The sequence below is a fragment of the Oncorhynchus clarkii genome, chromosome 12 (genome assembly GCF_045791955.1).
Source record: "Oncorhynchus clarkii lewisi isolate Uvic-CL-2024 chromosome 12, UVic_Ocla_1.0, whole genome shotgun sequence".
NCBI lineage: Eukaryota > Metazoa > Chordata > Actinopteri > Salmoniformes > Salmonidae > Oncorhynchus > Oncorhynchus clarkii.
Window position 1 is genome coordinate 79,870,962 of NC_092158.1, and position 26,740 is coordinate 79,897,701.

Here is a 26,740-nt window from a genome sequence, read left to right on the forward strand (position 1 = left end):
GAGTATGTTTGAGGTGTTGCAGCTGTGTGGTGCCAGTTAAACAGAAGCTGTGGTGATACTGTACCTTATCTGGCATATACTGCTTCCTGAGGGGGTCGTGTGTTATGGTGAACTGGGTTATATCATGCTCTGGGTGGGGGCTGTCAAATCTGTAACTTTCAGAAGAGATAGATTAAGAAAGAAGCATCACCAGCAGCTGCAGATAGTTGAGTATATCAGGCTTAATGATGTGGGTTAACAGTTGTGTGTAGATAAACTGCACTCTTAGAAAAAAGGGTTCCAAAAGGGTTCTTCAGTTGTCCCCATAGGATAACCCTTTTGGGTTCCATGTAGAACCCCCTGTGGAAAGGGTTCTACCTGGAACTAAAAGGGTCTACCTAGTACCTAAAAGAGTTATACAATGGTTCTCCAATGGGGACAGCCGAAGAACCCTTTTAGGTTATAGATAGCACCTTTTTACAGGTTTGCTTGTTGGCGTGTGCGTTGGTTTGTTAGCATGTTCAGGCTGGTTAGTTAGTGTGTGCAGTAGGCCTACAGTGGTTTTCTGGTCCTCCGTAGAGTGTATGCAGATGAAATTCACATTCTACAGCGCAACAGCAGAGTCATGTCTTAATTGTAAATCTAACAGTGACTCAATAATCCGTGCCTTCTGGGAATGCTATAAATCTGGAAGTTATTTTACGGAGTTAGAAAGTTGACCTTCATAAGTATTACCATGTACATTTACTCTCCATATTTCAAGACATGGCGTATGGGGGTGTAGTGAGATATTCAATGGGTTGGACAATTCTCTTCTTGAAAAAACGTATATCCTTAAAAACTGGAAATCAACCAATCCTCCATCGTTAAAACAATAGAAAGGTCAATTGCTTTATTATGTAAATGTTGACGGTGCGTGGGCGACGAAGAGAAACAAGATGGTGCCGTTTGAGGCCATGAGAGGGATGCAGATGCTGGAGAAGGGGGTGTGAGCAGGTGGGTCTGGGTAGGTGTGATGTCATTGATGTTTGTGTATGTTTCGTATTGTTAAAACATTTATATAATAGGCATACACATTTTGAGTGTAGGCAAACAGAGAGAAGAAGTGTGTCTGTCTCAGCTTGAGGTTAGATGCAATTGAAAGCCCGGTACGTAGCAGGAAGGAAGACATGGGCTGAACCAGGGGATGCTAAGTCTCATTCTCTCCAATGACCTACCTGCTCCAAAGGTCTCCTTCCTAGACTTGGACTGGATGACGATGACATGATGGCTGTTCTATTTTTGCATCAGGCCATAGTAAAACATCTGGCACAATTGGCAGTCAGGGAAAGCCTGGTTTTGAATTATGACTCAAATGCTTTTAGTCAGTTTCAAGTAAGACCCCAAGGTTTGTTAATGTGTTCGTTCATACTGAAAGTGTTCCACTTGTTCATATGAAACTAGGGCTTCTGGTTGAGCCCACGTGTCCACAGTCGTCGGCCACAGATGATGGTGATCGCAATATTTTTTTCTTCCCTAAAAAGAAGATAGAGATGGTTCTTGGTAAGGTACTGCTTCTCCTCCCTCCTGTCACCTCCATATAGAGGGTGTTAGTGAGTCCCTCCATGAGAATGACAGAGGACATTTCCCATTATGGCGTCTGTTAGCGCACTGGCATCGCCATTGATGCCATCTCCATTTTGAAGTAGTCAGTTTTCTTCTTCTACTACTTCAGTGTTGGTAAACAAACTGAAAGGGTGCATACTGCCACCTGGAGTGTGTTGTCTGAACAGGTATAAAGCCAAGGTTGGTGATTTACTGTCACCTGCAGCTATGGAATGTTTGCTCAGGTCCCACCTGATGACCTGGATGGAATTATGTGATCCTTCCTTAACTTCAAAATGGTGAAAGTCCTCAATGGCGCTGCCCTTGCGAAAAGGGGCTTTCCGGGCACTAGAGTCCTCTATCATTCTCTCTGGTGACAGCCAATGACCTGTCAGAACAGCTCCGACCACTGACTTACTGTAAGTCACAGCTTTAGAAAGGGATGAGCCTCTGTACGCCTGTGTGCCTCTAAATCCTCGTAGCTGTAAAACAGTGCTGTCACATTTGCTTGATGGTTTCGGTAACTAGCATGTAGAAATACCCATGAGACACCGTCCCTAATTTACACTGGAAGCGTAGTCAAACCAACTCATTATTGTCAGTCAAGGGGTGGGCAGGGTGGAAAATGGCTTTGTTTTTTCTACGTCTTCTGTGTGGTAGATGTGAGTGCTGTAACCAGTGGGACTGTAGGGGTGTGTATCTGTATTGTGTATTTATTTCTCTTGTATGTGAGGAAGTTGACTACAGAGGGAAGAGTATGCTTCAGGAAAGAAGTAGCAGTTTCTGTGCGGTGCACTTCCCCTCATGATGGAAAAGGTTGTCATCTTCATCTCACTGCATGTCAAATCTATGCCTAAGCATTTCAAATAGTCCACAAAGCACAATACTTTCCCTTGCTTTGAAAATGCTTACTAGTATGGTTATTTCTGATGATTCAGGATATGCAAAACCTTGTCATTTATTCACATAAATGTTAATACTAACTGTGTTGTAACTGTTGTCTCAGTTTTTCTCCCTGTATTAACTGTTATTCATGAGGTGTTGCTTCTCAGTTGACCGGAGATATGTGGGACCACAGACCCCAGACATTATGACTGTTAGAAACCTCCTCATATAGAAGTCAACACAAGGTGATGTAGATTTGTAGGTGTGGGGGATAGAGATGAGAGCGTGGATATTCCTTAGAGGTCAGTGAACTCAATGTGATTGGAGCACAAAGTGCCCATATGTGAGATCTCTGGGAGCTTTAAAGGAACATGATGTTTAAGGTTTAGGCTTAGAAACAACTATTCAGGAGTTGTAGCACACAGTGTTCCTATTTACAGTATATAATTACCACAGGAATTTTTCATTTCCTAAAACAAGATGAAGCTTAATATGATGTAATGAATTGAATGTTAACTATGTAATAGTTGGTCACCGTAATCTTCCCCCACCTGAGTGGTTACCATGACCAAACCCTTCCCTTTTAGAATTTGGAACCAGTAACTGCCTTTCCCGAGTTGGACTTACTTTCCAGCGTTCCTCTCCCACATTCTCCAAATATTATGCCTTGATAGAGAGAACTAGGTTCTGGGAACCATTCAAAACAAAATAAAGAGTGAAAAGATTAGACAAATATTTCTGTCCTGAGACTGAACTCAGGTCACGGCTAAGCTAATCTAAAACAAATATTGGTTTCATGTGGGAGACTTTTATAATACAGAGGCAGACAGACAGTCACCCTCATTTTTCCAATAGCACACCATGGCATTTTCTATGGGTATTCCCTATATTCTGCCAAAGCTGGGTTGTGTTTTCTCCCATTTAGTGCCCAATGAATGTGACGCAGGCTATTGCGCAGGCGGGGTGACTGTAAAACTGTCTGTTTGGGCTGACTGTTTTAAAAGCTGACCACTGCAGGTGACTGTTGTTCTTATGGTATCTTCCATCCATTACTCCCTTCCTGCAGTGGAGAGGTTGAATGTGCACACACACACACACACACACACACACACACACAGGACATGCAGTAGGAGTGAAGCACGGTTTCCTCCCCAGGAGAAGGCCCTGGTTTGTGTGTGTGCAGCAGATTCCACAGATTCCGTGCCCTCCCGGAGATTCTTCCCTGCTCCCGACACAAACTGTCTTCTGTTATCTCAGCCACCCTGCCATGGTCCCTTTCTGTTGGTTGGCAGGGACGCTCAACGTTGGCCAGTTGACCTCATCCTTCCTGGCTGTGTTTCGCTGTGAATGTCTGTTATTAAAGCTGCAATATGTCATTTTTTGGGAGAACTGTCCAAATGCACATAGAAATGATAGTTATAGATCTGTCATTCTCATTGAAAGCAAGTCTAAGAAGCAGTAGATTCTGTTCTATGTGCGCTATTTCTATGCATCCTGTTCTTACATTTTATTTTTGGGTCTTTTACTTTCAGTTTTGTACACCAGCTTCAAATAGTTAAAATACTATATTTTTGGTTATGGAAAATATATTTCACAGCGGTTTCGATGGTACAATGATTTTCTACACTATACTTGCTTGTTTTGTTATATTAACTGACATTAGGACTAGCTATTTGAATTTTAGCAACCAGGAAATGACGGAGCAATTTCTGCAAGGTCCACCTTAAGAGGAATAGGACTCCAATTGGACTGAAACAGATCTGTCCTTGTCAGACACTGGGCTTAGTGCTCGTCTGTAAAATGTGTGGTAAGACTTGTGCAGTGGACAGTCAATGGGATCTACATACCAGAAGGACATCCTCAAGCCATGCTGTATTTTTCTTATCTACCATGACTTCCATGACCCCGTGTTTCAAGCCTTCAGTTTGTAGGACGCAGGTGCACCCTCAGTCTCTCTTCTTCATTTTGAAGGGAAAATCCTTTGTGGCGTACAGTTTGCAGTTTGCGTTTAATTATGTAGCAAAACAAGAGATTTCACACACCAAAAACAGGAAGCAGAGAAACCACTGTAACCAGCTTTTTCAGTTTAACCAGGACTTTGGCCTTCGGGTATAGAGGGACCACACCAAGAATTACTCAGGGAGAATTAAGTTCCAATTAATGTGCTTTTCCTGCATACTTTCCAAATTTCTCTTATTTCCTCTACTTTCCCTCTAAATATGCCTGTTTGATCCTTATTAAAGTATTTATTATTTATTATCTTAATGTATTATATAAATACAGTGCCTTGCGAAAGTATTCGGCCCCCTTGAACTTTGCGACCTTTTGCCACATTTCAGGCTTCAAACATAAATATATAAAACTGTATTTTTTTGTGAAGAATCAACAACAAGTGGGACACAATCATGAAGTGGAACGACATTTATTGGATATTTCAAACTTTTTTAACAAATCAAAAACTGAAAAATTGGGCGTGCAAATAGTCTCAGAGGTCCGTTAAAAGCGCAGAGAGCATCATGAAGAACAAGGAACACACCAGGCAGGTCCGAGATACTGTTGTGAAAAAGTTTAAAGCCGGATTTGGATACAAAAAGATTTCCCAAGCTTTAAACATCCCAAGGAGCACTGTGCAAGCGATAATATTGAAATGGAAGGAGTATCAGACCACTGCAAATCTACCAAGACCTGGCCGTCCCTCTAAACTTTCAGCTCATACAAGGAGAAGACTGATCAGAGATGCAGCCAAGAGGCCCATGATCACTCTGGATGAACTGCAGAGATCTACAGCTGAGGTGGGAAACTCTGTCCATAGGACAACAATCAGTCGTATATTGCACAAATCTGGCCTTTATGGAAGAGTGGCAAGAAGAAAGCCATTTCTTAAAGATATCCATAAAAAGTGTTGTTTAAAGTTTGCGACAAGCCACCTGGGAGACACACCAAACATGTGGAAGAAGGTGCTCTGGTCAGATGAAACCAAAATTGAACTTTTTGGCAACAATGCAAAACGTTATGTTTGGCGTAAAAGCAACACAGCTGAACACACCATCCCCACTGTCAAATATGGTGGTGGCAGCATCATGGTTTGGGCCTGCTTTTCTTCAGCAGGGACAGGGAAGATGGTTAAAATTGATGGGAAGATGGATGGAGCCAAATACAGGACCATTCTGGAAGGAAACCTGATGGAGTCTGCAAAAGACCTGAGACTGGGACGGAGATTTGTCTTCCAACAAGACAATGATCCAAAACATAAAGCAAAATCTACAATGGAATGGTTCAAAAATAAACATATCCAGGTGTTAGAATGGCCAAGTCAAAGTCCAGACCTGAATCCAATCGAGAATCTGTGGAAAGAACTGAAAACTGCTGTTCACAAATGCTCTCCATCCAACCTCACTGAGCTCGAGCTGTTTTGCAAGGAGGAATGGGAAAAAATGTCAGTCTCTCGATGTGCAAAACTGATAGAGACATACCCCAAGCGACTTACAGCTGTAATCGCAGCAAAAGGTGGCGCTACAAAGTATTAACTTAAGGGGGCTGAATAATTTTGCACGCCCAATTTTTCAGTTTTTGATTTGTTAAAAAAGTTTGAAATATCCAATAAATGTCGTTCCACTTCATGATTGTGTCCCACTTGTTGTTGATTCTTCACAAAAAAATACAGTTTTATATCTTTATGTTTGAAGCCTGAAATGTGGCAAAAGGTCACAAAGTTCAAGGGGGCCGAATACTTTCGCAAGGCACTGTATGTTGTGACAGTTGATTTTGATTTACTCAGTTTGGAATGTATATTTTATATGGAGGTCTGGAATGAAGAACATGGAGGAGAATCAGACCAGATTAACATGTAAAATGGTTGTCAGTTTCTTCAGATGCATCAGGTACTCAACTTAAGTCTGATTGGCAGGATCAGTGTTTGGCACACTCCTGTTGCTCCCTATCCTCCCAGCCATGTTCAACTCTGTTCCTCCAACTAGAACCTCCTACAGAGACATGTAATGAATTCAGGGGGCAGTTGAGCCTCATTGGAGCTCTGGCCAGCCTCAGTGTTATTGATGTTGTCTCAGAGAGGATCAGTATTTGTCTTTGACAGTGAGAATGGTCTACTGAACAGTCTAGTCTCTTCATGATAGACTTGTTAGCTCTCAAGCTGTTGCCTCTTGAGATGGCTGAGGGATCGTATGTGTTGTGGGGGAGGGGCTTTGCCTGGGCCATTCCTGAAAGCGGGAAGCAGGTGGAGTCTTCAGGAAGCCTGTCTTTTCCTGGACCTCTACTCCACAGAAGGAGAGGCTGCGGCTCGTTGGAAGGGGGAAGGCTTTGTGTGCCATTCCTTAAACAAAAGGCTTCTTCCGTTCTGAGTCTCAGTGACGACAGCACTCCACCCAGCAGCCTGTCCCTGCCCCCTTTTTTTACTCACTGATTGGACTGGCTAATACAGCACTCTACTCCTCCTTAAGACTGCAATCAACTTACATAAGACAAAGGCTATTGGTCATTCATGACTGCTCCGCTTTGATGTAGTGTGTGTGTGTGTGTGTGTGTGTGTGTGATTGGCTGATGGATTCTAGAATCTCTATTATACAGTTGAAGTCGGAAGTTTACATACACTTAGGTTGCAGTCATTAAAACTTGTTTTTCAAACACTTCACAAATTTCTGGTTAACAAACTATAGTTTTGGCAAGTCGGTTAGGACAAGTCATTTTTCCAACAACTGTTTACAGACAGATTATATCTCTTATAATTCACTGTATCACAATTCCAGTGGGTCAGAAGTTTACATACACTAAGTTGACTGTGCTTTTAAATAGCTTGGAGAATAACTGAAAAGGATGCCATGGCTTTAGAAGCTTCTGATAGGTTAATTGACATAATTTGAGTCAATTGGAGGTGTTCCTGTGGATGTATTTCAAAGCCTACCTTCAAACTCAGTGCCTCTTTGCTTGACATCATGGGAAAATCAAAAGTAATCAGCCAAGACCTCAGAAAATTGTAGACCTCCACAAGTCTGGTTCATCCTTGGGAGCAATTTCAAAACGCCTGAAGGTACCACGTTCATCTGTACAAACAATAGTACGCAAGTATAAACACCATGGGACTACGCAGCCGTCATACCGCTCAGGAAGGAGACATGTTCTGTCTCCTAGAGATGAACGTACTTTGGTGCGAAAAGTGCAAATCAATCCCAGAACAACAGCAAAGGACCTTGTGTAGATGCTGGAGGAAACAGGTACAAAAGTATATATATCCACAGTAAAACGAGTCCTATATCGACATAACCTGAAAGGCCGCTCAGCAAGGAAGAAGCCACTGCTTCAAAACCGCCATAAAAAGCCAGATTACAGTTTGCAACTGCACATGTGGACAAAGATCGTACTTTTTGGAGAAATGTCCTCTGGTCTGATGAAACAAAAATAGTACTGTTTGGCCATAATGACCATTGTTATGTTTGGAGGTTAAAAGGGGGAGGCTTGCAAGCCGAAGAACACCATCCCAACCATGAAGCACGGGGGTGGCAGCATCATGTTGTGGGGGTACTTTGCTGCAGGAGGGCCTGGTGCACTTTACAAAATGGATGGCATCATGAGGAGGTAAAATTATGTGGATATTGAAGCAACATCTCAAGTCATCAGTTAAAGCTAAAGTTAAAGTTAAAGTTTGGTCGCAAATGTGTCTTTCAAATGGACAATGACCCCAAACATACTTCCAAAGTTGTGACAAAATGGCTTAAGGACAACAAAGTCAAGGTATTGGAGTGGCTGTCACAAAGCCCTGACCTCACACCTATAGAACATTTGTGGGCAGAACTGAAAAAGCGTGTGCAAGCAAGAAGCCCTACAAACCTATCTCAGTTACACCAGCTCTGACATGAGGAATGGGCCAAAATTCACCCAATTTATTGTGGGAAGAAAGTTAAACAATTTAAAGGCAATGCTACCAAATACTAATTGAGTGTATGTAAACTTCTGACCCACACGGAATGTGATTGATTTATTTCAGCTTTTATTTATTTATTCTCCCTACTATTATTCTGACATTTCACACTCTTAAAATAAAGTGGTGATCCTAACTGACCTAAAACAGGGGATTTTTACTAGGATTAAATGTCAGGAATTGTGAAAAACTGAGTTTTTAAATGTATTTGGCTAAGGTATATGTAAACTTCTGACTTCAACTGTCGGTGTCAAAAGTGTATTTGGAAAAACTGATTTTATCAATAATTATATTGGCCAATAGGGGGTATGGGGTTGTTGGGTCAGAGAGACATTGATTATGATTGTGCCATTTGTTTGGCTCCTGTTCTATATCTGTGCTGTATTTAACTCTGCACCTACATTTGAACATTCCCTGAGGCTTTGTAAAACTCTGTAAACAGTCCCCATACTAAAAAAAGACATTACTTATGTTCTCCTACCGACGGATGGGAGTAGCTGGACTTGGTCGAGTTTTTTCCTGGATGACAATACAGTGCTATGTCTTCCTGTCATCTCAGAGAGGCAGGAGGACAGGGGTCACCTCCCAGCCTGCTATTGTCCTGCCCTGGGTTCACTGGGCTGACTGGGCTCACACAACACAGGGGCCTGGCCCTCAGGAACTGGCCCTTCCTCAGGCCGGGGTAGTGGCTCCATGCCTCCTGGCTCCTGCCCTGCCCCTCCCAGTCCTCTCTACACTAACACAGCTTCAGTCACATGCTCTGTACACCCTCCTATTCTGACCGGACTCCTTTCCTTACTCTGGTGTAATTTTAGTCTGATTTGATCATCAATGACAGAGTCATGGTCTTAAATGTAGCCTATCACTGCATTTCATACCATATCAGCATACTGGGCATATGGGAAGGGGAAGGAAGGGAAAGGGAAGGGGATATCTAGTTAGTTGGCACAAATGAATCCATTCAACTGAAATGTGTCTTCCGCATTTAACCCAGCCCCTTGTCGTCCACGTCATCGACGCCTGGGGAGCAGTTGTAGTTGGGGGTTAACTGTCTTGATCAATGGCTTGGAGATTTAAACCAGCGATCTTTGGGTTACTGGCCCAATACCTCTAGGCTACCTGCCGCTCGATATTGGGATGTATTAGGTATTAATGGTGAAGGAAAAACATATTTTTGTGATTGTGAATCATTTCATGTAAGTTCTGTGAATGTGATTCATTGTCTTAGCACAGGAAGCCAGGAGAGCGGAAGGAGAAAGTAGATTCTCCAACAGGAGAATTCAACTAATGGTGTTTCATCTCTTCATCAGGACGTGCAGAGTGAGCTGAGGCCGCGTCTGTGTGTGATCAAGAAGGGGCCTCATGGCTACGGCTTCAACCTGCACAGTGAGAAGGCCAGACCAGGCCAGTACATCAGAGCAGTGGATGAGGACTCACCTGCACAGAGGTCAGGCCTGCTGGCCAAGGACATGATAGTACAGGTAACTATCTAGCTCACCTTTGACCTCTGGCATCATACTGTATTATTATTATTCCATGTATAGTAATAGTACATTACTATTGTTAGTAGTATTCAATGCACAGTACTATTATTACTGTATAGTAGTAAATTTAATAATATTGTATTAATGAAAATAATTATGTTTGTCATGCAAGCTTTTCTAAAATTACGGGACTTGTCTTTAACTTCTTGATGCACCTATTCCGTTAGCGGGATAATTTTCGTCAACATTCGCTGAATTGCAGAGTGTCAAATTCAAATGAAATGACTAAAAATATGTAATTTTCATGAAATCACAAGTGCAATATAGCAAAACACAGCTTAGTTTGTTGTTAATCCACCTGGCGTTTCAGATTTCAAAAAAGCTTTTTGGCGAAAGCATACCAAGCGTTTATGTAAGGACATCTCTCTCAGTAGACAAAACATTACAAACAGCTAGCAGCCAAGTAAGTAGTTTGGTCACGAAAGTCAGAAAAGCAATAAAATGAATCGCTTACCTTTGATGATCTTCGGATGTTTGCACTCACGAGACTCCTTGTTACACAATAAATGTTCCTTTTGTTCCATAAAGAAGATTTTTATATCCAAAATACCTCCATTTGGTTGGCACGTTATGTTCAGAAATCCACAGGCTCAAGCAGTCACGACATCGCAGACGAAAATTCCAAATAGTATCCGTAAAGTTCGTAGAAACATGTCAAACGTTTTTTATAATCAATTGTTTTTACAATATATAATCGATAATATTTCAACCGGGACTGTAGTTTCTTCAATAGGAGAGAGAAAGGAAATGTCTGCTCCAAGCTGTTACGCATGCAAAACGCTGCTGGCACCCAGCCATACAATGACGCAATGTGATCTTTCTTGCTTATTTTTCTAAATAAAAGCCTGAAACTATGTCTAAAGACTGTTCACACCATGGAGAAAGCAGCACGTCCAGGTTGGATTTTCCTCAGGTTTTCGCCTGCAATATCAGTTCTGTTATACTCCCAGACAATATTTTGACAGTTTTGGAAACTTTAGAGTGTTTTCTATCCTAATTATATGCATATTCTAGATTATGGGCCTGAGAAATAGGCAGTTTCATTTGGGTACTTTTTTCATCCAAACATCAAAATACTGCCCCCTAGTCTCAAGAGGTTTTAATGGCCTTGGCACAATTCAGTCATGTTGAAGTTGAAGTGTGGAGTGAGGAGGACTGTGAGTGGGAGTAACAGTCTCTGTGTGGGGTCCTAATCTCATAGGAGGGGAGAGGTGGACACTGTCACTGGGAGTTAGCTCAGACTGGGATAATCCAGCTTTGTCACTGGTGACTTGTCTGCACTCCACCACCCCAGTCTATCCTGCTCATTACTCACTACTGTAGAGCAGGGTGGGTGGGTGTGTATTGTCAGAGGTGTGTATTGCTGCCTGGCTGCCCTCATTCTACTCTAGCCACGTTTGTAAATACGTTTCTGCTATTCCCCAGCAGCCATGTGAGACTGCCATAGAAAAGGAGAGAGGGAAGAGAGGAGAGTTGAATGCTTGAGACAGAGAGGGGGTTCCATCCCCCAGCAGGCCCCACACTCCCACCACCCACTGAGGACTGTATTCTTTCTGTTAAATGGACAGCTATTGTTACTGCCCAAGCACGTATTGTTTGGTCTCCTTCCTGGGACTGTGGTAGACAGGCAGGCCCACCCTATGACCGACACAGATACACACACATGCACGCATTACACTCATGTGCATACACACGTACACACCCACAGACACGTAATAATTAGGATTTAAAAAATGGTAACCTTTATTTAATTAGGCAAGTCACGTACACACACACACACTCACACAAGATACTCACGCACACATGCACACACACACACACACACACACACACACACGTGCACAAAATACACACTTAGAGCTCACAGAACCCACACAAACAATGTACACACATGCTATCTCAGCAGTGGTTCCTCAGAATGTTCAGCTGTCTGGGGAACAGATGACATTATGACATATGCTGGGCCAATGGCCTGATGGCTGAGATGGTGTTGCTAGCACTCTCTGGCTACTAGCAGTTGTTGCTATCCAAGAACCTACTGTATGAAGAGAAAGGAAAGTAGAATGTTTTTGCACCCCATTATGTTTTCTCTGAATTGTACACTGTTCTCTTCAGCAATGTTTCATTTGTATTCAGACTACGTACTACGGATTCTTATGCAACAGTGAAGAGTTTGACACTCATTTCTCAAGCCCCTGGGAGAGCTTCACTTCCTCTCTGTGTGTGTGCAGCAGCATATTCTGTGTTTGTGTGGAGAGACAGGATTTCCTGCTGGACAACAGACTGATAGTATTGAAAACGGAGTCCTAGCTTTGATAAACAGGTTATCGTCCTCGTTGTGAGAACAATGGAAATATGCAAGAAATAGTTTCCCATAAATAGTTAGTTACTTGAACAAACTATGGTGCTGATGTCAAAGGGAAACCTGTAGGTTTAGGCTGTTGGACTAGCCTTCACCGTTTTGACTTGGTAAACTATAGTTACACTACTTATACAACTAAGGAGTTAATGCTTCATGAGCTGATTTGTGCAGACATGACTCTTGTGTCTGTGTGTGTTTTGACGTTCCTTACACTCTCTCTCCCTCTCTCCCTCTCTCCCCTCTGGCTCTCTCTCTCCCTCTCTCCCCATCTCTCTCTCTCTGTCTCTCCCCCCCTCTCTCTGCCCCCCTCTTTCATCCCCCTCTCCCCCCCTCTGTCTCTCTCCCCCTCTCTATGTCTTCGTCTCTCCCCCTCTCTCTGTCTCTCTCCCCCTCTCTATGTCTTCGTCTCTCCCCCTCTCTCCGTCTCTCCCCCTCTCTATGTCTTCGTCTCTCCCCCTCTCTCCGTCTCTCCCACTCTCTATGTCTTCGTCTCTCCCCCTCTCTCCGTCTCTCCCACTCTCTATGTCTTCGTCTCTCCCCCTCTCTCCGTCTCTCCCCCTCTCTCCGTCTCTCCCCCTCTATCTCTCCGTCTCTCCCCCTCTATCTCTCCGTCTCTCTCCCCCTCTCTAATGTCTTCGTCTCTCCCCCTCTCTCTGTCTCTCTCCCCCTCTCTATGTCTTCGTCTCTCCCCCTCTCTCTGTCTCTCTCCCCCTCTCTCCGTCTCCCCCCCTCTCTCTGTCTCGCTCCCCCTCTCTATGTCTTCGTCTCTCCCCCCCCTCTCTCTGTCTCTCTCCCCCTCTCTATGTCTCCGTCTCTCCCCCTCTCTCTGTCTCTCTCCCCCTCTCTATGTCTTCGTCTCTCCCCCTCTCTTTCCCTCTCCCCCCCTTCTCTCTGTCTCTCTCCCCTCTGTCTCTATCCCCCCCTCTCACCCTCTCCGTCTCTCCCCCTCTATCTCTCCGTCTCTCCCCCTCTATCTCTCCGTCTCTCCCCCTCTCTCTGTCTCTCTCCCCCTCTCTGTCTTCGTCTCTCCCCCTCTCTATGTCTCTCTCCCCCTCTCTATGTCTCCGTCTCTCCCCCTCTCTCTGTCTCTCTCCCCCTCTCTATGTCTTTGTCTCTCCCCCTCTCTTTCCCCCCCCCCTCTCTCTGTCTCTCTCCCCTCTGTCTCTATCCCCCCCTCTCACCCTCTCCGTCTCTCCCCCTCACTCTCCAGGTGAATGGTATGACAGTGGAGGGAAAGCAGCACTCGGAGGTGGTGGCAGCCATCAAGTCTGGTGGTGAGGAGACCTCTCTACTGGTTGTGGACACAGACACAGATGCCTTCTTCAGGAGGTGCAGAGTCGCTCCCACCCCAGAACACCTCACAGGTGAGACCAGAGATCTATAAGAAAGGGACAGAACTTGGTTGATGCAGTTTGGCTGGATTAGTGATCCTTTCTGTAGACATACATGTCCCAAGTATTCACACACAATGGATGTTATCAGCTTGCACGTTCCTCACTGTGTGAAGGACAGACCTCTGAAGCCCCTCACTCACACGACAGCCTCACAATGTAGGGAGCGTTTTGCCTCTCATATATATTTTTTATTTAACTAGGCAGGTAATGATTAAACCACTACTTCTCCTTTAACAGCCTCATTCAAGGTCTATAGTCCCCAGAGGTTTCTCTCTCAGGCCTGATCTCTTACCCCTCTGTCCCCCTGTCCTTGGTAAACACTAGCAGATTAAGGGTCTATCTGACTGCTTGGCCAGGCTCCTCTGCTCCTCTCTCTCTGCCAAGGAACACAGACACAGAGACACACATATACTGAGCTCATCTCATTTCCTGTCCCCTCACGTTGTTTGCTCGAGGTACAAAATCCAAACTCTTAGGTACGGATCTAGAATCAGCTTAACCTCCCTGAATGTCAACCACTATTAGGGGCTAAATGCAAACTTCCCCCAACTGTCTAGGGGCAACTTCCCCCAACAGCTACTGAGCTCTTCACAAAGAGAAGGCTGTTGTACCTCTGAAAGCCCCTAGAGGGAGCCTCAGCCTGTAAATTGATTCCAGTGCTGGAGAGTCTGGCTGCAGGTTGGCATTTATTGTCATGAATTTTGCCCTGGAGGCAGCTCTGCGGAGTAGTCACTAGCTGGCACAGCCACAAAGTCTTAAAATCAGATTTTACACCTAACCATAACCTTAACCACACTTCTAACCCTAACCTTAAAATAAGACCAAAAAGCATATTTTTGCTTTCATACATTTTTACAATATAGTCATTAATTACTTTGTAGCCAGCCCATCTAGCAGAAATCGCTTGGTTCTGCCTCCAAGGCAAGATTCATGACAATAAACGTCAAGCTGCATTTGGCTTGGGAGGCCAACTGTGCCCAAGTAACACTTGTTGAAACAGGGCGGTGGCCCATGACAACACTTGGCTGGCTACTCTGAGTGCCATTCTGATACCAACGGCCTCATAGAACGATGATGGTAGCCCAGCCGACGGTATGACAACCATATGGGTGTGGAGGAAATTGGTTCCCTCTGTGTCTGGGACATGCATATTAGTCAGTGTGTGTCCTCCTCCCACACACACCGCCCTGCACCAGGCTGCCTTTATATTTCCTCTGCTTGAAGCTCTGCCCTAAACAACAGTGAAGCGCTGCTTCCTGATCAGGCCAAAGATACTGTTTATTAAAAAGGTTAGCTGTCTGTGCCTCTCAGTGAACCGTATTAATAAGAAGGTGGGTAGAAGTAGACAATATTTATTTTTCATTTAACTAGGTAAGTCGGTTAATTAAGAACAAAATCTTATTTACATGACAGCCTAGGAACAGTGGGCTAACTGCTTTGTTCAGGGGCAGAAGGACAGCTTTTTACCTTGTCAGCTCAGGGATTTGATCTAGCAACCTTTCGGTTACTGGCCCAACGCTCTAAACACGAGCCTACCTGCCGCCCCTGTCAGTTAGTGTCTTTCATGCTATTTGACTTAACTGGGAGTTTTATGCTTCTTTAGTGCGCCAATAAAAATACAGTAGCTGCTTTGTTGTGATAAGAATGTCCTCTGTTTTACACGGAGGAATGTGGTTGTGTTCTGAGTCCACACTGGTTGTTTAGACAAGCATTTCACCTGCAATAACATCTGCTAAAGATGTGTATGTGACCAATAACATCTGCTAAAGATGTGTATGTGACCAATAACATCTGATTTGATTTGACAGCTATCCATTGGCACGGTTACACCTCCAAGTTGACTGATGATTGACATGCTGTGTCCTCTGAATGAGTATAGTGAAGCAGTAAAAGGAGATATAACTCCTGTTCTATCCTGGGGGATATATGGTCAGGTCTTAGTCCTATCTAACTTCATTTGGTTTCTGCTATCGGCTTCTAAACCTGACTGAAAAATGCCCAACAGGAGCAAAATTCCATTGAGGCGTTGCCCAGGTAACTGCTCTCTCGTGTTGCCCACTCAGAGGGCTCCTGATCACCGTAACTTTGGTACACACACACACACACACACACACACACACACACACACACACACACACACACATACATGAATGGACACACACTCCACACTCCCCTCTCGCCACCCCTCTGGCCAGCACTTGTGTTTGGTTTCCAAGGCGCTGGCTCCAAGTGGCCTCTCAGCCTGTAGTGTTAGCTGTATTGGGACTGAAGAGCCTCTTGTCCGTGTGCAAACAGTGAGGAGGGACCCAAGGAGCACAGAGGTACATAGAGGCAGCTTCAACAGGTTTCAGAACAGCCCAGGGGGACGCAGACCTGGGTCAGGCTATCTTTAGATGATAACAGGTTACAATCTTAGTTCTCACCGTTTATCTGTCTGTCTGTCTGTCTGTCTGTCTGTCTGTCTGTCTGTCTGTCTGTCTGTCTGAGAGGAGTTGAAGCATGGAAGGTAAGGGTCCGTCTTAGTAGTCCACCAGCTCCGACCAGGGGTCAGTTGTTCATCAGTCAACTCTATCTGTTTTAGATAGACACACGGGTTTAGATATAGTGTATTGTCTTTCTGTGGTTGAGTGAAAACCATTCCTTATTATCCTTGTGACAGGGTTAGAGGACAGTTTCTTACCAGGGCTATTTGATATAGGTAGGCCACTAGGTGGGTTTCATATGCAGCAGCTTGTTTGGACGTGATGATGCGTGGCAGGTAACCAGGGTCAGAGAACATCTCTGTGAAGATGAACCCTGTTTGAATAATGGATGACCTACACATACCTGCGCTATGTAACAGAGTAGGTGTCGCTGGGATGAAACCTGAACTGGATAGGAGCCGTTCTCTGGAGCAGGGATATGAGTCACTCTGGAATTCTGTTCTGGTGTTTGACGGAGGTGGGACAGTTTCAGGATATTTAGGACTGACTATAAGATTGGAGAATTGCCATGATTAGATGTTGTTGAATGGTTGTGAACAGCTGGTATGGAGGAGGGAGTGTGAGTTTGTGTGGAGTCCATGACTGAGCAGTGTTCTCTTCTGCTTTCAGGATCTTTGCCTGAGCCTGTCGTCAACGGAGACATGGAAAAGACGGTAAGACTTGGATGCCAAATACCTTATTGACCTAATATCATACAAAACTAACATTTGAGAGAGAGGGAAAGAGACAGACTGAGAGAGAGAAAGAGTTGCGCTCCCACGGAGTGGACTTCCCAAAACACTCGTTGTTTTCCCCCCTGGCACTGTGGCGGTCACTGACAGGTCAGCCCCTAGAAATAACACACTGTGGATTAACTGCTTCTGCTTTGACACTGACAGGCACCCTATCAGCTGGTCATTCATAGGGAGTGGACTAGTATTATTTTATAGGACAGTAGAGTGTGTATTGCTTCATATAATTTACTGTGTGTTGGTTCTCAATCTCCTTCCAGCTCGCTCATTAATAGGCAGGCTGGCCCAGGCAGTCTGGCCTAGGCAGGGGAGGGTATCTTACTCTCAGTGTTGATATTATATGTAAATCCTGTGTAATCTGAATACCAGGAGAGCAGTTTACCCTGACAGAACAGAACCAGGTTCAGGTGTCTGTAAGATATACAGTACCAGAACTAGTGTAGCCCTCAATAGTGTGCTCAGAGCCTGGTAGACGGGTAAAGAGGGTTCACATGGTGATGCTGGATAACAAGAAGCTGAAAGCAAAACACCTTTGTTTAGGCATGGAGAATTCATCAGCACCACGTTAATCCTTCTGAGGTATTTGTACATAATCCTTTAGTACGGGGACAGACCAGCCCACACCTACCCCCTACTGTACTGTAGACTCAGGAACAGAGAGAGAGATCTGGCATATGATAGAATATAGTATTATCTGGGGATTCTCTATTGTGTGTTGTGATATTATCAAACAGGCAGGTCAACCCAGAGTTAGGCCACTGGCCACTGCCACAAACCGAAGAAGATTTCATTAGGTTAACTGCACTACATTAATAGTATGCTAATAGACTCCATATGTAAAGAAGACAGACGCAGATCAGTAGTGAGACCCTAGTCCTCAGTCATTGACCATCATTTTAACCCCCAAATCTAACAATCAAAACATTGGATTAAGTGAGAGGGGAGGCAGGGTAGAGGTGAGGGAAAGGCAGAGAGAGAGAGAGAGAGAGGAGTTGAGAGGTTGTAGAGAGGTTAGGGTGGGGTCACTCTCCATGAGGTCAGTAGAAAGCGGATGTTTCCGATTTCCAGTATTTTCAACCTAACTTCCGTTTCCCCTGAAAAACTGAACGTTTTTTTACGTCTGCTATTTTAGATTAGGGTGAGGTAGGCACTGACATTGCAGAACAGGGTGATTGGGTCTTCTCTAATGCTCTGACCCCAGTAGGCTCTAGTAAACTGCTGCTGCTGCCTCTACTGGCCTAGGGAGACATATCATACAACTTCCCAACCAGCATGGTCAGACAGTGTGTGTGTGTATGGGGCACAGGCAAGTCTGCCTCCCTGTGGGCAAACATAATATTGCAGCCAGACTCTCCATGGGAGAGTTCTCTCAAACTTGACCCCAACTGTGGCTACTTGTATTTGATCTGATTTGTTGCTTGCTGTCTGTGTGTCCACTGCAGGTGAATGGAAATGGAAAACTGGCCAAAGAGGTGGAGCAGGACTCTAAGCTGTCAATCAGCCCGTCTCCAAGCAACACCTCCTCCAACGCCTCACTCACAACCCCGCCCACAGAGGTAAGTCCCGCCCTGAAAACACATGTGAAGCAGCACACAATAGACAGATAAGAGATGTAGAAGCAACGGCAGCGGAAGTCTCATGATCTGAATGTGTATCCATAATGACACAGTAATGTATAGTGTCTATTATTTGAGCAGTCCTGTAAAATAGGCTTTACTACAATATCAAAATATCAATTTCTTCTCTCTCTAGCCTCGTTTATACTTGGTGTTAACATGTGTCCTTTGTCGTGATCTTATCCACATTCTTATTGGGCCCACATTGTAGCCGTTACATCTCTTTTCTGTCTATTGTGTCCACATTGTGACCAGATATTCTGGTCAAAATAATATGTATTTATTTGAAGGTACATCGAAGCCATAAATCAATGGCATTACCTGTCAATTATTTTAGAGGGCGGGATAAGGATTTAAATGGTTTCACTATCCAAATCTGTGTGTGATGCAAGATCAGATCACAATGTCTTTTAGTTATCTACACCTGTCTAAATATGCTGGCAAAATCAGAATGCGGACAAGATCAGTACAAAGTACTCATGTTTAGAACCAGGTATAAACAGGGCTGGTGTCTCTTGTGCTTTCTCTCTCTACTTCTACTCCTCTCTCACACTCTCTTTTAACCCCTCTCTCTCCTCCCTGGTTGGTCAGTTGTCTGAGCCAGTGATCGTGGGCGCCATCCCGGGTCTGAACCTGTCCCTGCAGCAGGTTAAGGAGCGTGCTCACCAGAAACGCTCCAACAAGAGGGCCCCGCCCATGGACTGGAGCAAGAAAAATGAACTGTTCAGCAACCTGTAGAGAGAGCACCTCGCCCTGCACACACCCACATACAGTAGATACTCACAGAGAGGTCAGTGAAGGAGAGAGAGAGGGGTTGTTCTAAGCCCCATGTTTTCTATGACTCATTAAAACCAGCAGTTTAACTATTGGTGAGGGAGAATACAGGTATGTAAAATATATACACACATATTTGTATTATAATCCAGATTCTATAAATGATGTGCTAACAATATCTAGACGAAAATGCCAATGTTGGAAAGGAAACAGCTGCATCAGATAAGAATCTTTGTATTGTGATTTGAAAATCCGTTTTTAATTATTCCATTTCACATGTCGAAGTGGTTGTGTGTGTGTCTTGTACCTGGGTGTGTATGCCCAGAAGACCCTGGAAGTCCCTGCTGGTCATAGCCTGGTGCCTGTCGGTATAGTGGAGTAGGTCTCTCTTATGGCCATTCCTCTACACGTTAATCAGTCATTAAAACACATTAAACAATATTTTTGAATGGGACCAGCCACTTACATACCCATCCAGTCTATCACCTTTCAGGGACCAAATAGCAAGCCTCTTCACACTTCCAGTCAGATGCAAATGTCTTTCATGTAGCTGAGCTTTGGGTCAGTCGAGCTTCAGAAAGAAATTGGCTTCTGACTGGAAGTGTGCGGAGACTTTCTCATGTTTCTCCAGTTTTTTCCTTCAGCACCTTCACTAATCAGCTCTGGGTGTGTGGTAGATTCTATTATCTGCAAACCTTTTAGGGACCAAAACACCTGAAGAACGACAACCACAGTCAGTCAGTCAGTCATTGGGGAACGACATGTTGGTGCAGTGTCCATCCATACCAGTCTAACTTCAGTAAATGTGAAGGCTGAAACACTTCTGTCCATAGCATTGCCATTACCACTGTATATTGCGATACTTTTCATTTCAGAGTTTTTCTTTATGGCCATTGTCAAAGTCCTTTGAGGTTTTTACATTTACGTAGATGTACTTAAACATAATTTCTTTCTTTAATAAGAATATAAATGTCTGCGCTTCACTAGATTTTGTGTATGTTCAGTATGGAGAATGACAGTGAGATTCACTATTTTGACTATTGAATTGTATGGGGGTGTTATCATTCTCTTTAACTGTTCATGTTATTTCTATACTGTAATAAATTGTAGATCTCACCATTGTTGTCCCATGACTCTCCATTTAAATTAAGACTACAGTAACATACATGTTAGGAATCTATGTCTGTGCTATGAAGGTGTAGATGAAATGCACCCACTCTTAAAAGGCTTCTGGATATTTAAATCCATAAATGAACGAGAGAAGTCAACAGAATCAGACTTGAATATTTAATGGTTAACTGTAACCAGATGAAGACCCAGCTGGATGAAAAAGGACAGATGTTGATAACTCAAGACAGTATAATATATATCCACAGAGCCATCTTAAATAAGGTGCCTCTAGCAGGTCTCAGTTCCGTCTGAGACACACAGACCTATTTCACATTCACGCAAGGCTCTCCTTCACCCCACCTCTTCAAAACCACTGTTCCTCCTTCCATAACACAGAGTCAGGTGTGCGTGTTTAATGTGACAGCAGCTTGAACTGAATAGATGGGACATTCCTGAGAAGGACAGAGATGAAACCCAGGTTACAGCCAGGGATCACATTCACACTGAAACGACACAAACATTTACAGTACAGAGGACACTACACAATCATACAAGTCAGGGTTAATGATTTGAAAGTTCATGAGGAAGACAGAAACACATCATAAAATAGTTAATTCCCCCTGCTAGAAGTACTGTAGCATGCCCAAATATGGAACAAAGCCATATAATGCTGGGTGGACAGGGGAATAAAATACAATTTTTGATAACCATGTAGATATTAATTTCATTCATGTTACAATAAGGAAGACCAGAACCCCTTAACAATGGTTCTGCATTTTATGGAAATATTGAAAATATTGAAGGAAAATCTGTACAAAGAACTTTGGTTGAATATGATTCTGCTCCCAGATAAACCTATAAGTATACAATATACATATTTAGATACTCTAATTTAAATACTAGTTGGACTAATCTACATTAAAATGATTTTTTTTCTTTCAAAAATAGTGTACATTATTAATATCTTGCATGTCATCCCTCGGCTGTACAAATCACGTATAACTCCTTATACTGACAGTGTGGACAGTGACGATAGCTAAATATGCTTTGAAAATCAAAGGTCTTCTTCCCTTTTGTATAAACAATATCATCCAGCACTTTTACATGTTTTACATAAAAACAGAAATGATATAGCATCTAGTCATTCTGTATTACTAAAGAATGATTACTAAAGATTTTAACAGCACAAACGTACTGGCACCATGCCTTGAGGAAGACAAACACTTTCATTGTGGTCAACTTGGTAGAAAATGGATCAAATACAAGAGTATTGAAAATATCAACAAGGTCCAATTGAAATGATCAGACATGGTGAAACACAAAGGTCAAATGACTGATACAGTGTCTAATACAAATGGTAGTGTATGGTAATATTCTGTCTAGGAATGGTTCCTCTATAGGCCAGGATAAAAACACTTCTCCCCATTGTCTCTCTCTCTCCCTCTACGGCCAAACAATGACTTTACACAGAGGTGGAGACTGTGAGAAAGGAGGGGAAGAAAGGCACACCAACATGACGAAGAAATGGAGGATGTTGGGTAGAATAAAAAGGACAACACAGTTTAACTCGTGTTGTATGAAACAACCCAATACAACAGTGTACTTGTACAGTATGTTGTCCACCTCTCAATTATCTACAGTCAGTCAGGCCCTGTGTTGAAACCAACAGGGTTGTTGTGACTGATGGCAAAGCACTCTAGAGCAGAGTTAAGTGCTGGTGTTGAAAGTAGAGGAAGTGGCAACATGGAGGCAGGGAGGAGGGAGCTGGATCCACACTGTTCATTAAAACCATCCCACTCCATGGCACATCCTACAATGTAGTCCCATGTTTTCTGTTAGTCTGGTGGTGGGGGTTGGTCTGTAGTTTGAAGGGCGTCGGGGTCGGAGATAACACTTAGGTGGGGTGACCTGCTCCATTCTCCCTCTCATGGTCATTAGTACTTCCTGAGGTGAAGGGTCATGGGTCATTGGGCTGGTCAGTGGAGTGGATAGAGGGCTTAGTCCAGCATGGCATCTAGCTGGTCAGCAAGGTCATCAAACATGTTGCCAATGTCATCCAGAATGTTGCCCGCTGACTTCACTGTGTTAGCCCCACTGTCAGGAGGTGGAAAAAGAAGCAGGGTTTAGTCATGGAGATAGATAGAGGACTCTTGTGCTCAAAAACATGTTTTATCAAGGGCAGCGCCATTGAGGACTTTCACCATTTTGAAGTTAAGGAAGGATCACATAATTCCATCCAGGTCATCAAGTGGGACCTGAGCAAACATTCCATAGCTGCAGGTGACAGTAAATCACCAACCTTGGCTTTATACCTGTTCAGACAACACACTCCAGGTGGCAGTATGCACCCTTTCAGTTTGTTTACCAACTCATTGAAGTAGTAGAAGAAGAAAACTGACTACTTCTAAATGGAGATGGCATCAATGGCGCTGCCCATGCTCTCACAGACACCATAATGGGACAGATACAATGTTGCATGAATGCTACTTCAGTTCACATAAACAGTAGAGTGTATATGGCGTGTAAATACAGGAAATGGTGAGGTGTTGATCGTGTTCTCTTACCCGTCAGTGCTGTCCTCCTGGGTGAGTTTTCTCTCCACAGCCTGCAGTGCTGCCTCCAGAGAGGTGCTGGTTTGCTCCAGCCTCTGCTGCTGCACTACCTCTAACCCCGGGCCAGACTCTACCCCTGGGCCTGGGCCTGGGCCGACCACACAGACCTGGGGCTTGCCTGTGTGGGCTGCCTGGCACTGAAGCCCTGGGGCTGGGGGACACCGGCTGGGTGTGGGTGATGGTGGGGCTGAGAAGGCAAGACTTTGTACCACGTTGACAGTCATAGTGGGCGGCACTATGGCTGTTAGACAGGAAGAAAAAGCAGAAACTCAGAATTGATGATAAAAACAGAAAGACATAATCATGAGCTTCCACATGTAATAAGTTACCTGTAGCAGCAGCCAGACTGTGTCGGGACGGTTTTGGGGCTGTGACGGGGGGTCCGTGGGAGCTGTGAGGCTTGGGGGAGACTGGGGGTTTGAGGGGTGTGCCTGTCACTGCTAGGTTCTCCAGCCCCTCCAGACTGGCCTCACTGATCCTCAGACTGACCAGACTCACCTCCTCACAGCTCTGGGACTGGGGCCTGCTGCCTGGACTGGAGTCTGACCCTATCTGGCCCTCACTGTCACTGGTGGGAGAGCTGCCAGCATGGTCTTTAGGCTTGTATCTCCGCTTCACAGTGTCTGACTCCTTCAGGTTAAACTCAGGCACCTCCAGGGCTGTCTTGGTGGGCCCGTTCTTGTCTGCCGGGATCTCCACAGTGCTCTCGGACCTGGGCGGCCCTCCCACCTTGGGCCTCTGCTTGATGGTGAGGTTGCCCTCCTCGGCGAAGGGGATACACTCGCTGGAGCTATTGTGAGGGGATGAGGAGCCATCCAAACCCGGTGCCTTAGGTTCCTCCTCCTCAGAGTCTGACTTCACCCCTCGCTCTGGGTCTGGGTAATGGTCTGGCATGTCGGTTTGGGCTGGAGCACATTCGCTCTGCACCCTCCTCCTCATCCCTGCAGAGGCCTCTCTGGGCTCCAGTCCTGAGGGGTTGAGGCTGGGGAGGGGAGGCTCTGGTTGGAGGAGGTCCAGCCTGGGCCTGGACAGGCTCTTCCCCTCAGTGGAGGCCTCCAGACAGGCTGCGATGCTCCTCACGCTCCCTGGGCTGTCTGTCTCCACCCCCCCAGGAGATGGCGCCATATTCTCAGTGGACCCAACGCTGGGGCTACTGCTCACCGAGCTCAGTCTCTTGGGTGGGGCTGGAGGGGGACCCTTTTTACGAGCGCGCACGGCAAAGGACTGGCTACGTCCCACAGTGCCGTACTTTACGGGTGTGATCTGCATGCCTACCAGCTGGCTGCGTCCGGGCCGGCGGGTCAGGGTGGCGTAGGACTCTAGGGTGCTAGAGGGCGGAGCCAAGTCGTCATCCTCTTCGTCTGGTTCGCCATCTGACAGGGCATAGCGTGTCAGGCTCTGGCTGCGCTTCTTAGGCGGGGCCAGGGTCATGGCGTGGTAGGTGTGTGCCAAGGGCTTGGTGGGCGAGCCGTGGCCCACGTCGGTGCTGCCACAGTGGGAGTGGAGGTAGCTGAAGCCCCTCTGGGCCGGGGAGCCCTGGGGAGAGGAGCCTAGGGAGTGAGACCCAGGGCCTTTAGGCTTGGCTGGGATGGCTGGGTACTGGAACACGGTGGCTGCCCCCAGGGGGACCTGCTTGGGAAGCTGCTGCTGTAGTATGGACCTCTGGTCCCAGCCTTCTGGAATGTTCCTCTCCTTGGCAGGGCTGCTGTCAGCACTGAGGCTGGTGGAGGTACTGCTTCCGCCTAGGCTCTCCTGTGAGCGGCTGTGGGGAGTGATGGAGGCCGTGGGGGGGTCCTGGGAGCGCCCTGAGCCCCTGGACCGGGCGTCGATGCTCTCTTGGCTCCGAGACATGCCCACGGCACTCTTGATGGCCGGGCCCTCCTGGTAGTGGCTGGACATGGCTGTCTGCAGCTCAGCACTCAGCTCACTGTCCTGGAAGGTCAGCATCTTGGGGGTGTGGGGCGAGGGGCAGTCGGAGGCGCTGTCAGGGGGCTCGATGGTGACCAGGTGAAGGGCTCCAGGGGGCTTGCGGCGCAACGTGCCCTGGCCAGATTCTGCAGCCAGGATGGCCCTCTGGATGTCACACAGCTTCTTCACGGCCAGCATCATCTTCTTCTGGTGGCCCAGCTTGGTGATGCCTATCTCCTGCAGGTCCTCCCAGGTCAGGTCCCGTACGATGCTGATGGAGTCATAGCCGTTCTCTGACAGCTTCCTTTGGTACTGAGGCAGGCCTATGGTACTCAGCCACTCCCCCAGGTCTGCCTGGAGTAGGAGAAGAGTCACAGTCAGACCTACACAGTTGAAACCTTTATGAAACTGATGTAAAACCTGACTTGCACACAAAGGCAGACAGGCAGACAGACAGACAGACAGACAGACAGACACAGGCATCAGTAAGACCTTACCGGGACGTATTCAGGCAGCCACTCGGGGATGCTGAGGTTTCCTATCTCGATTGAGATCTTCTTGCGGTGGCCTGGCTTGGTGACGCCGATGGCCGTCAGGTCCTCTGGGGTCATCCTGCTGATGGTGGGGACGTCGTAGCCGGCGGTGATGAAGTTCCCAGTGTACTGCTCCAATTGGAAGTCACTCAGCCACTGGTAGATGGCCTCTGCATCCTACACCAGAGGGGAAGGGTTGAGTTACACATTAACATCAACTACTGGCCTATTCACTGTCCTCCTGTCTTTTAATAGATACATGTATTTCACTGTGGCATACAGAGTACACAGAAAAATACATTCATGAGTTGTAATGTGTGGCAAACATGGACAATATTTCCTGTCCTGTCCTGTGTCTGTCCTGTACTGTCCTGTGTCTGTCCTGTCCTGTGTCTGGCCTGTGTCTGTCCTGTCCTGTGTCTGGCCTGTGTCTGTCCTGTCCTGTGCCTGGCTAGTGCCTGGCCTGTGTCTGTCCTGTGTCTGAGTCTCACCTTGCCCTCCAGTAGCTGCTGAGGACGTACAAACTGTGGGGAGACAAACTGCTGTTCCCCTGGTCTCAGTATGTTCACCATCGGCCTCCGAGGAGCACCGAGAACCACTAGACAAGAAAACACACTGGAGGGTTAAATTAATGGTGCTCAGGATGTTTTCTACCAATAAGCACAAATCAAACTAGAAAGGTGAAGTTTCAGGAGAATTGTTGTGGTACGTAACAGTAATGAGAGAAATGGCTGGTATTCCTACCTGCAGTCAGGTCAGGCTGTTTATTGGGGACTGGTTGCCCTGAGTCACCAGCAGAGGGCGCTGGCTGCACATCAAAACAGAGCACAAGACAAGTTACAGAGAGCACAGGAATAAACTATCTGTTGCCTGGCACTACATACAAAGACAGTAAATTACAATATCACATTTCCTCTGTTCATAGCTGTGAGTAAGGTTTTCAATTATTTTAGCATTGTTATTCATCTCAATAAGACTAGCCAGGATAAATAAAGCTAAAATAACAATTGGTCCAGTACTTTGGCTGTGTCTGGGAGTGCGGTGGTCTGGTGGTGTTGTCCGTTGAGGGCAGTGTTACTCTCTGTGCTCTGTCCACTCCCAGCACTACGGGTGCTGCCCACACTGCCCGTACTCCCTACACTGTTCCTGTCACCTGCTAGATAGGACCACAAGAGAGGAGGATGGAGAGAAAGTGAGAGATAGAAGTGAGGGACGTTAAAGACAACCGTGGTGGCTGGACAGCGAGAGGGAGAGCAAAATGAGGTACCTCCCCTCTGTGTCCTTCCAGAGCTC

General features: G+C 45.6%; 2 protein-coding genes across 7 annotated transcripts in view; one reads left to right on the forward strand and one right to left on the reverse strand.

Annotated features, from left to right (window-relative positions):
• LOC139421431 (Na(+)/H(+) exchange regulatory cofactor NHE-RF1-like) overlaps positions 1 to 20,400 on the forward strand; it is a 37,871-nt gene extending 17,471 nt beyond the window's left edge. Inside the window, exons 2-6 of the mRNA XM_071172330.1 lie at positions 9,691 to 9,861; positions 13,497 to 13,650; positions 16,773 to 16,816; positions 18,337 to 18,450; positions 19,102 to 20,400. Coding sequence (XP_071028431.1) covers positions 9,691 to 9,861; positions 13,497 to 13,650; positions 16,773 to 16,816; positions 18,337 to 18,450; positions 19,102 to 19,248 — 630 coding nt within the window. The 3' untranslated portion in view covers positions 19,249 to 20,400. The remainder of the gene's footprint in view (positions 1 to 9,690; positions 9,862 to 13,496; positions 13,651 to 16,772; positions 16,817 to 18,336; positions 18,451 to 19,101) is intronic.
• Positions 20,401 to 20,557: 157 nt separating this feature from the next.
• The window catches only part of LOC139421430 (caskin-2-like), an 87,906-nt gene continuing 81,723 nt past the window's right edge, over positions 20,558 to 26,740 (reverse strand). For 4 of the 6 annotated variants that reach the window (XM_071172328.1, XM_071172325.1, XM_071172324.1 and 1 more), the window contains 7 exons: positions 26,467 to 26,603; positions 26,192 to 26,255; positions 25,939 to 26,045; positions 25,412 to 25,624; positions 23,336 to 25,268; positions 22,959 to 23,247; positions 20,558 to 22,488 (listed from right to left, as the gene is read on the reverse strand). In XM_071172328.1, the coding sequence (XP_071028429.1) occupies positions 22,392 to 22,488; positions 22,959 to 23,247; positions 23,336 to 25,268; positions 25,412 to 25,624; positions 25,939 to 26,045; positions 26,192 to 26,255; positions 26,467 to 26,603 (2,840 nt within the window). In that variant the 3' untranslated portion in view covers positions 20,558 to 22,391. The remainder of the gene's footprint in view (positions 22,489 to 22,958; positions 23,248 to 23,335; positions 25,269 to 25,411; positions 25,625 to 25,938; positions 26,046 to 26,191; positions 26,256 to 26,466; positions 26,604 to 26,740) is intronic. The other 2 variants (XM_071172329.1, XM_071172326.1) reach the window with 1 other exon arrangement.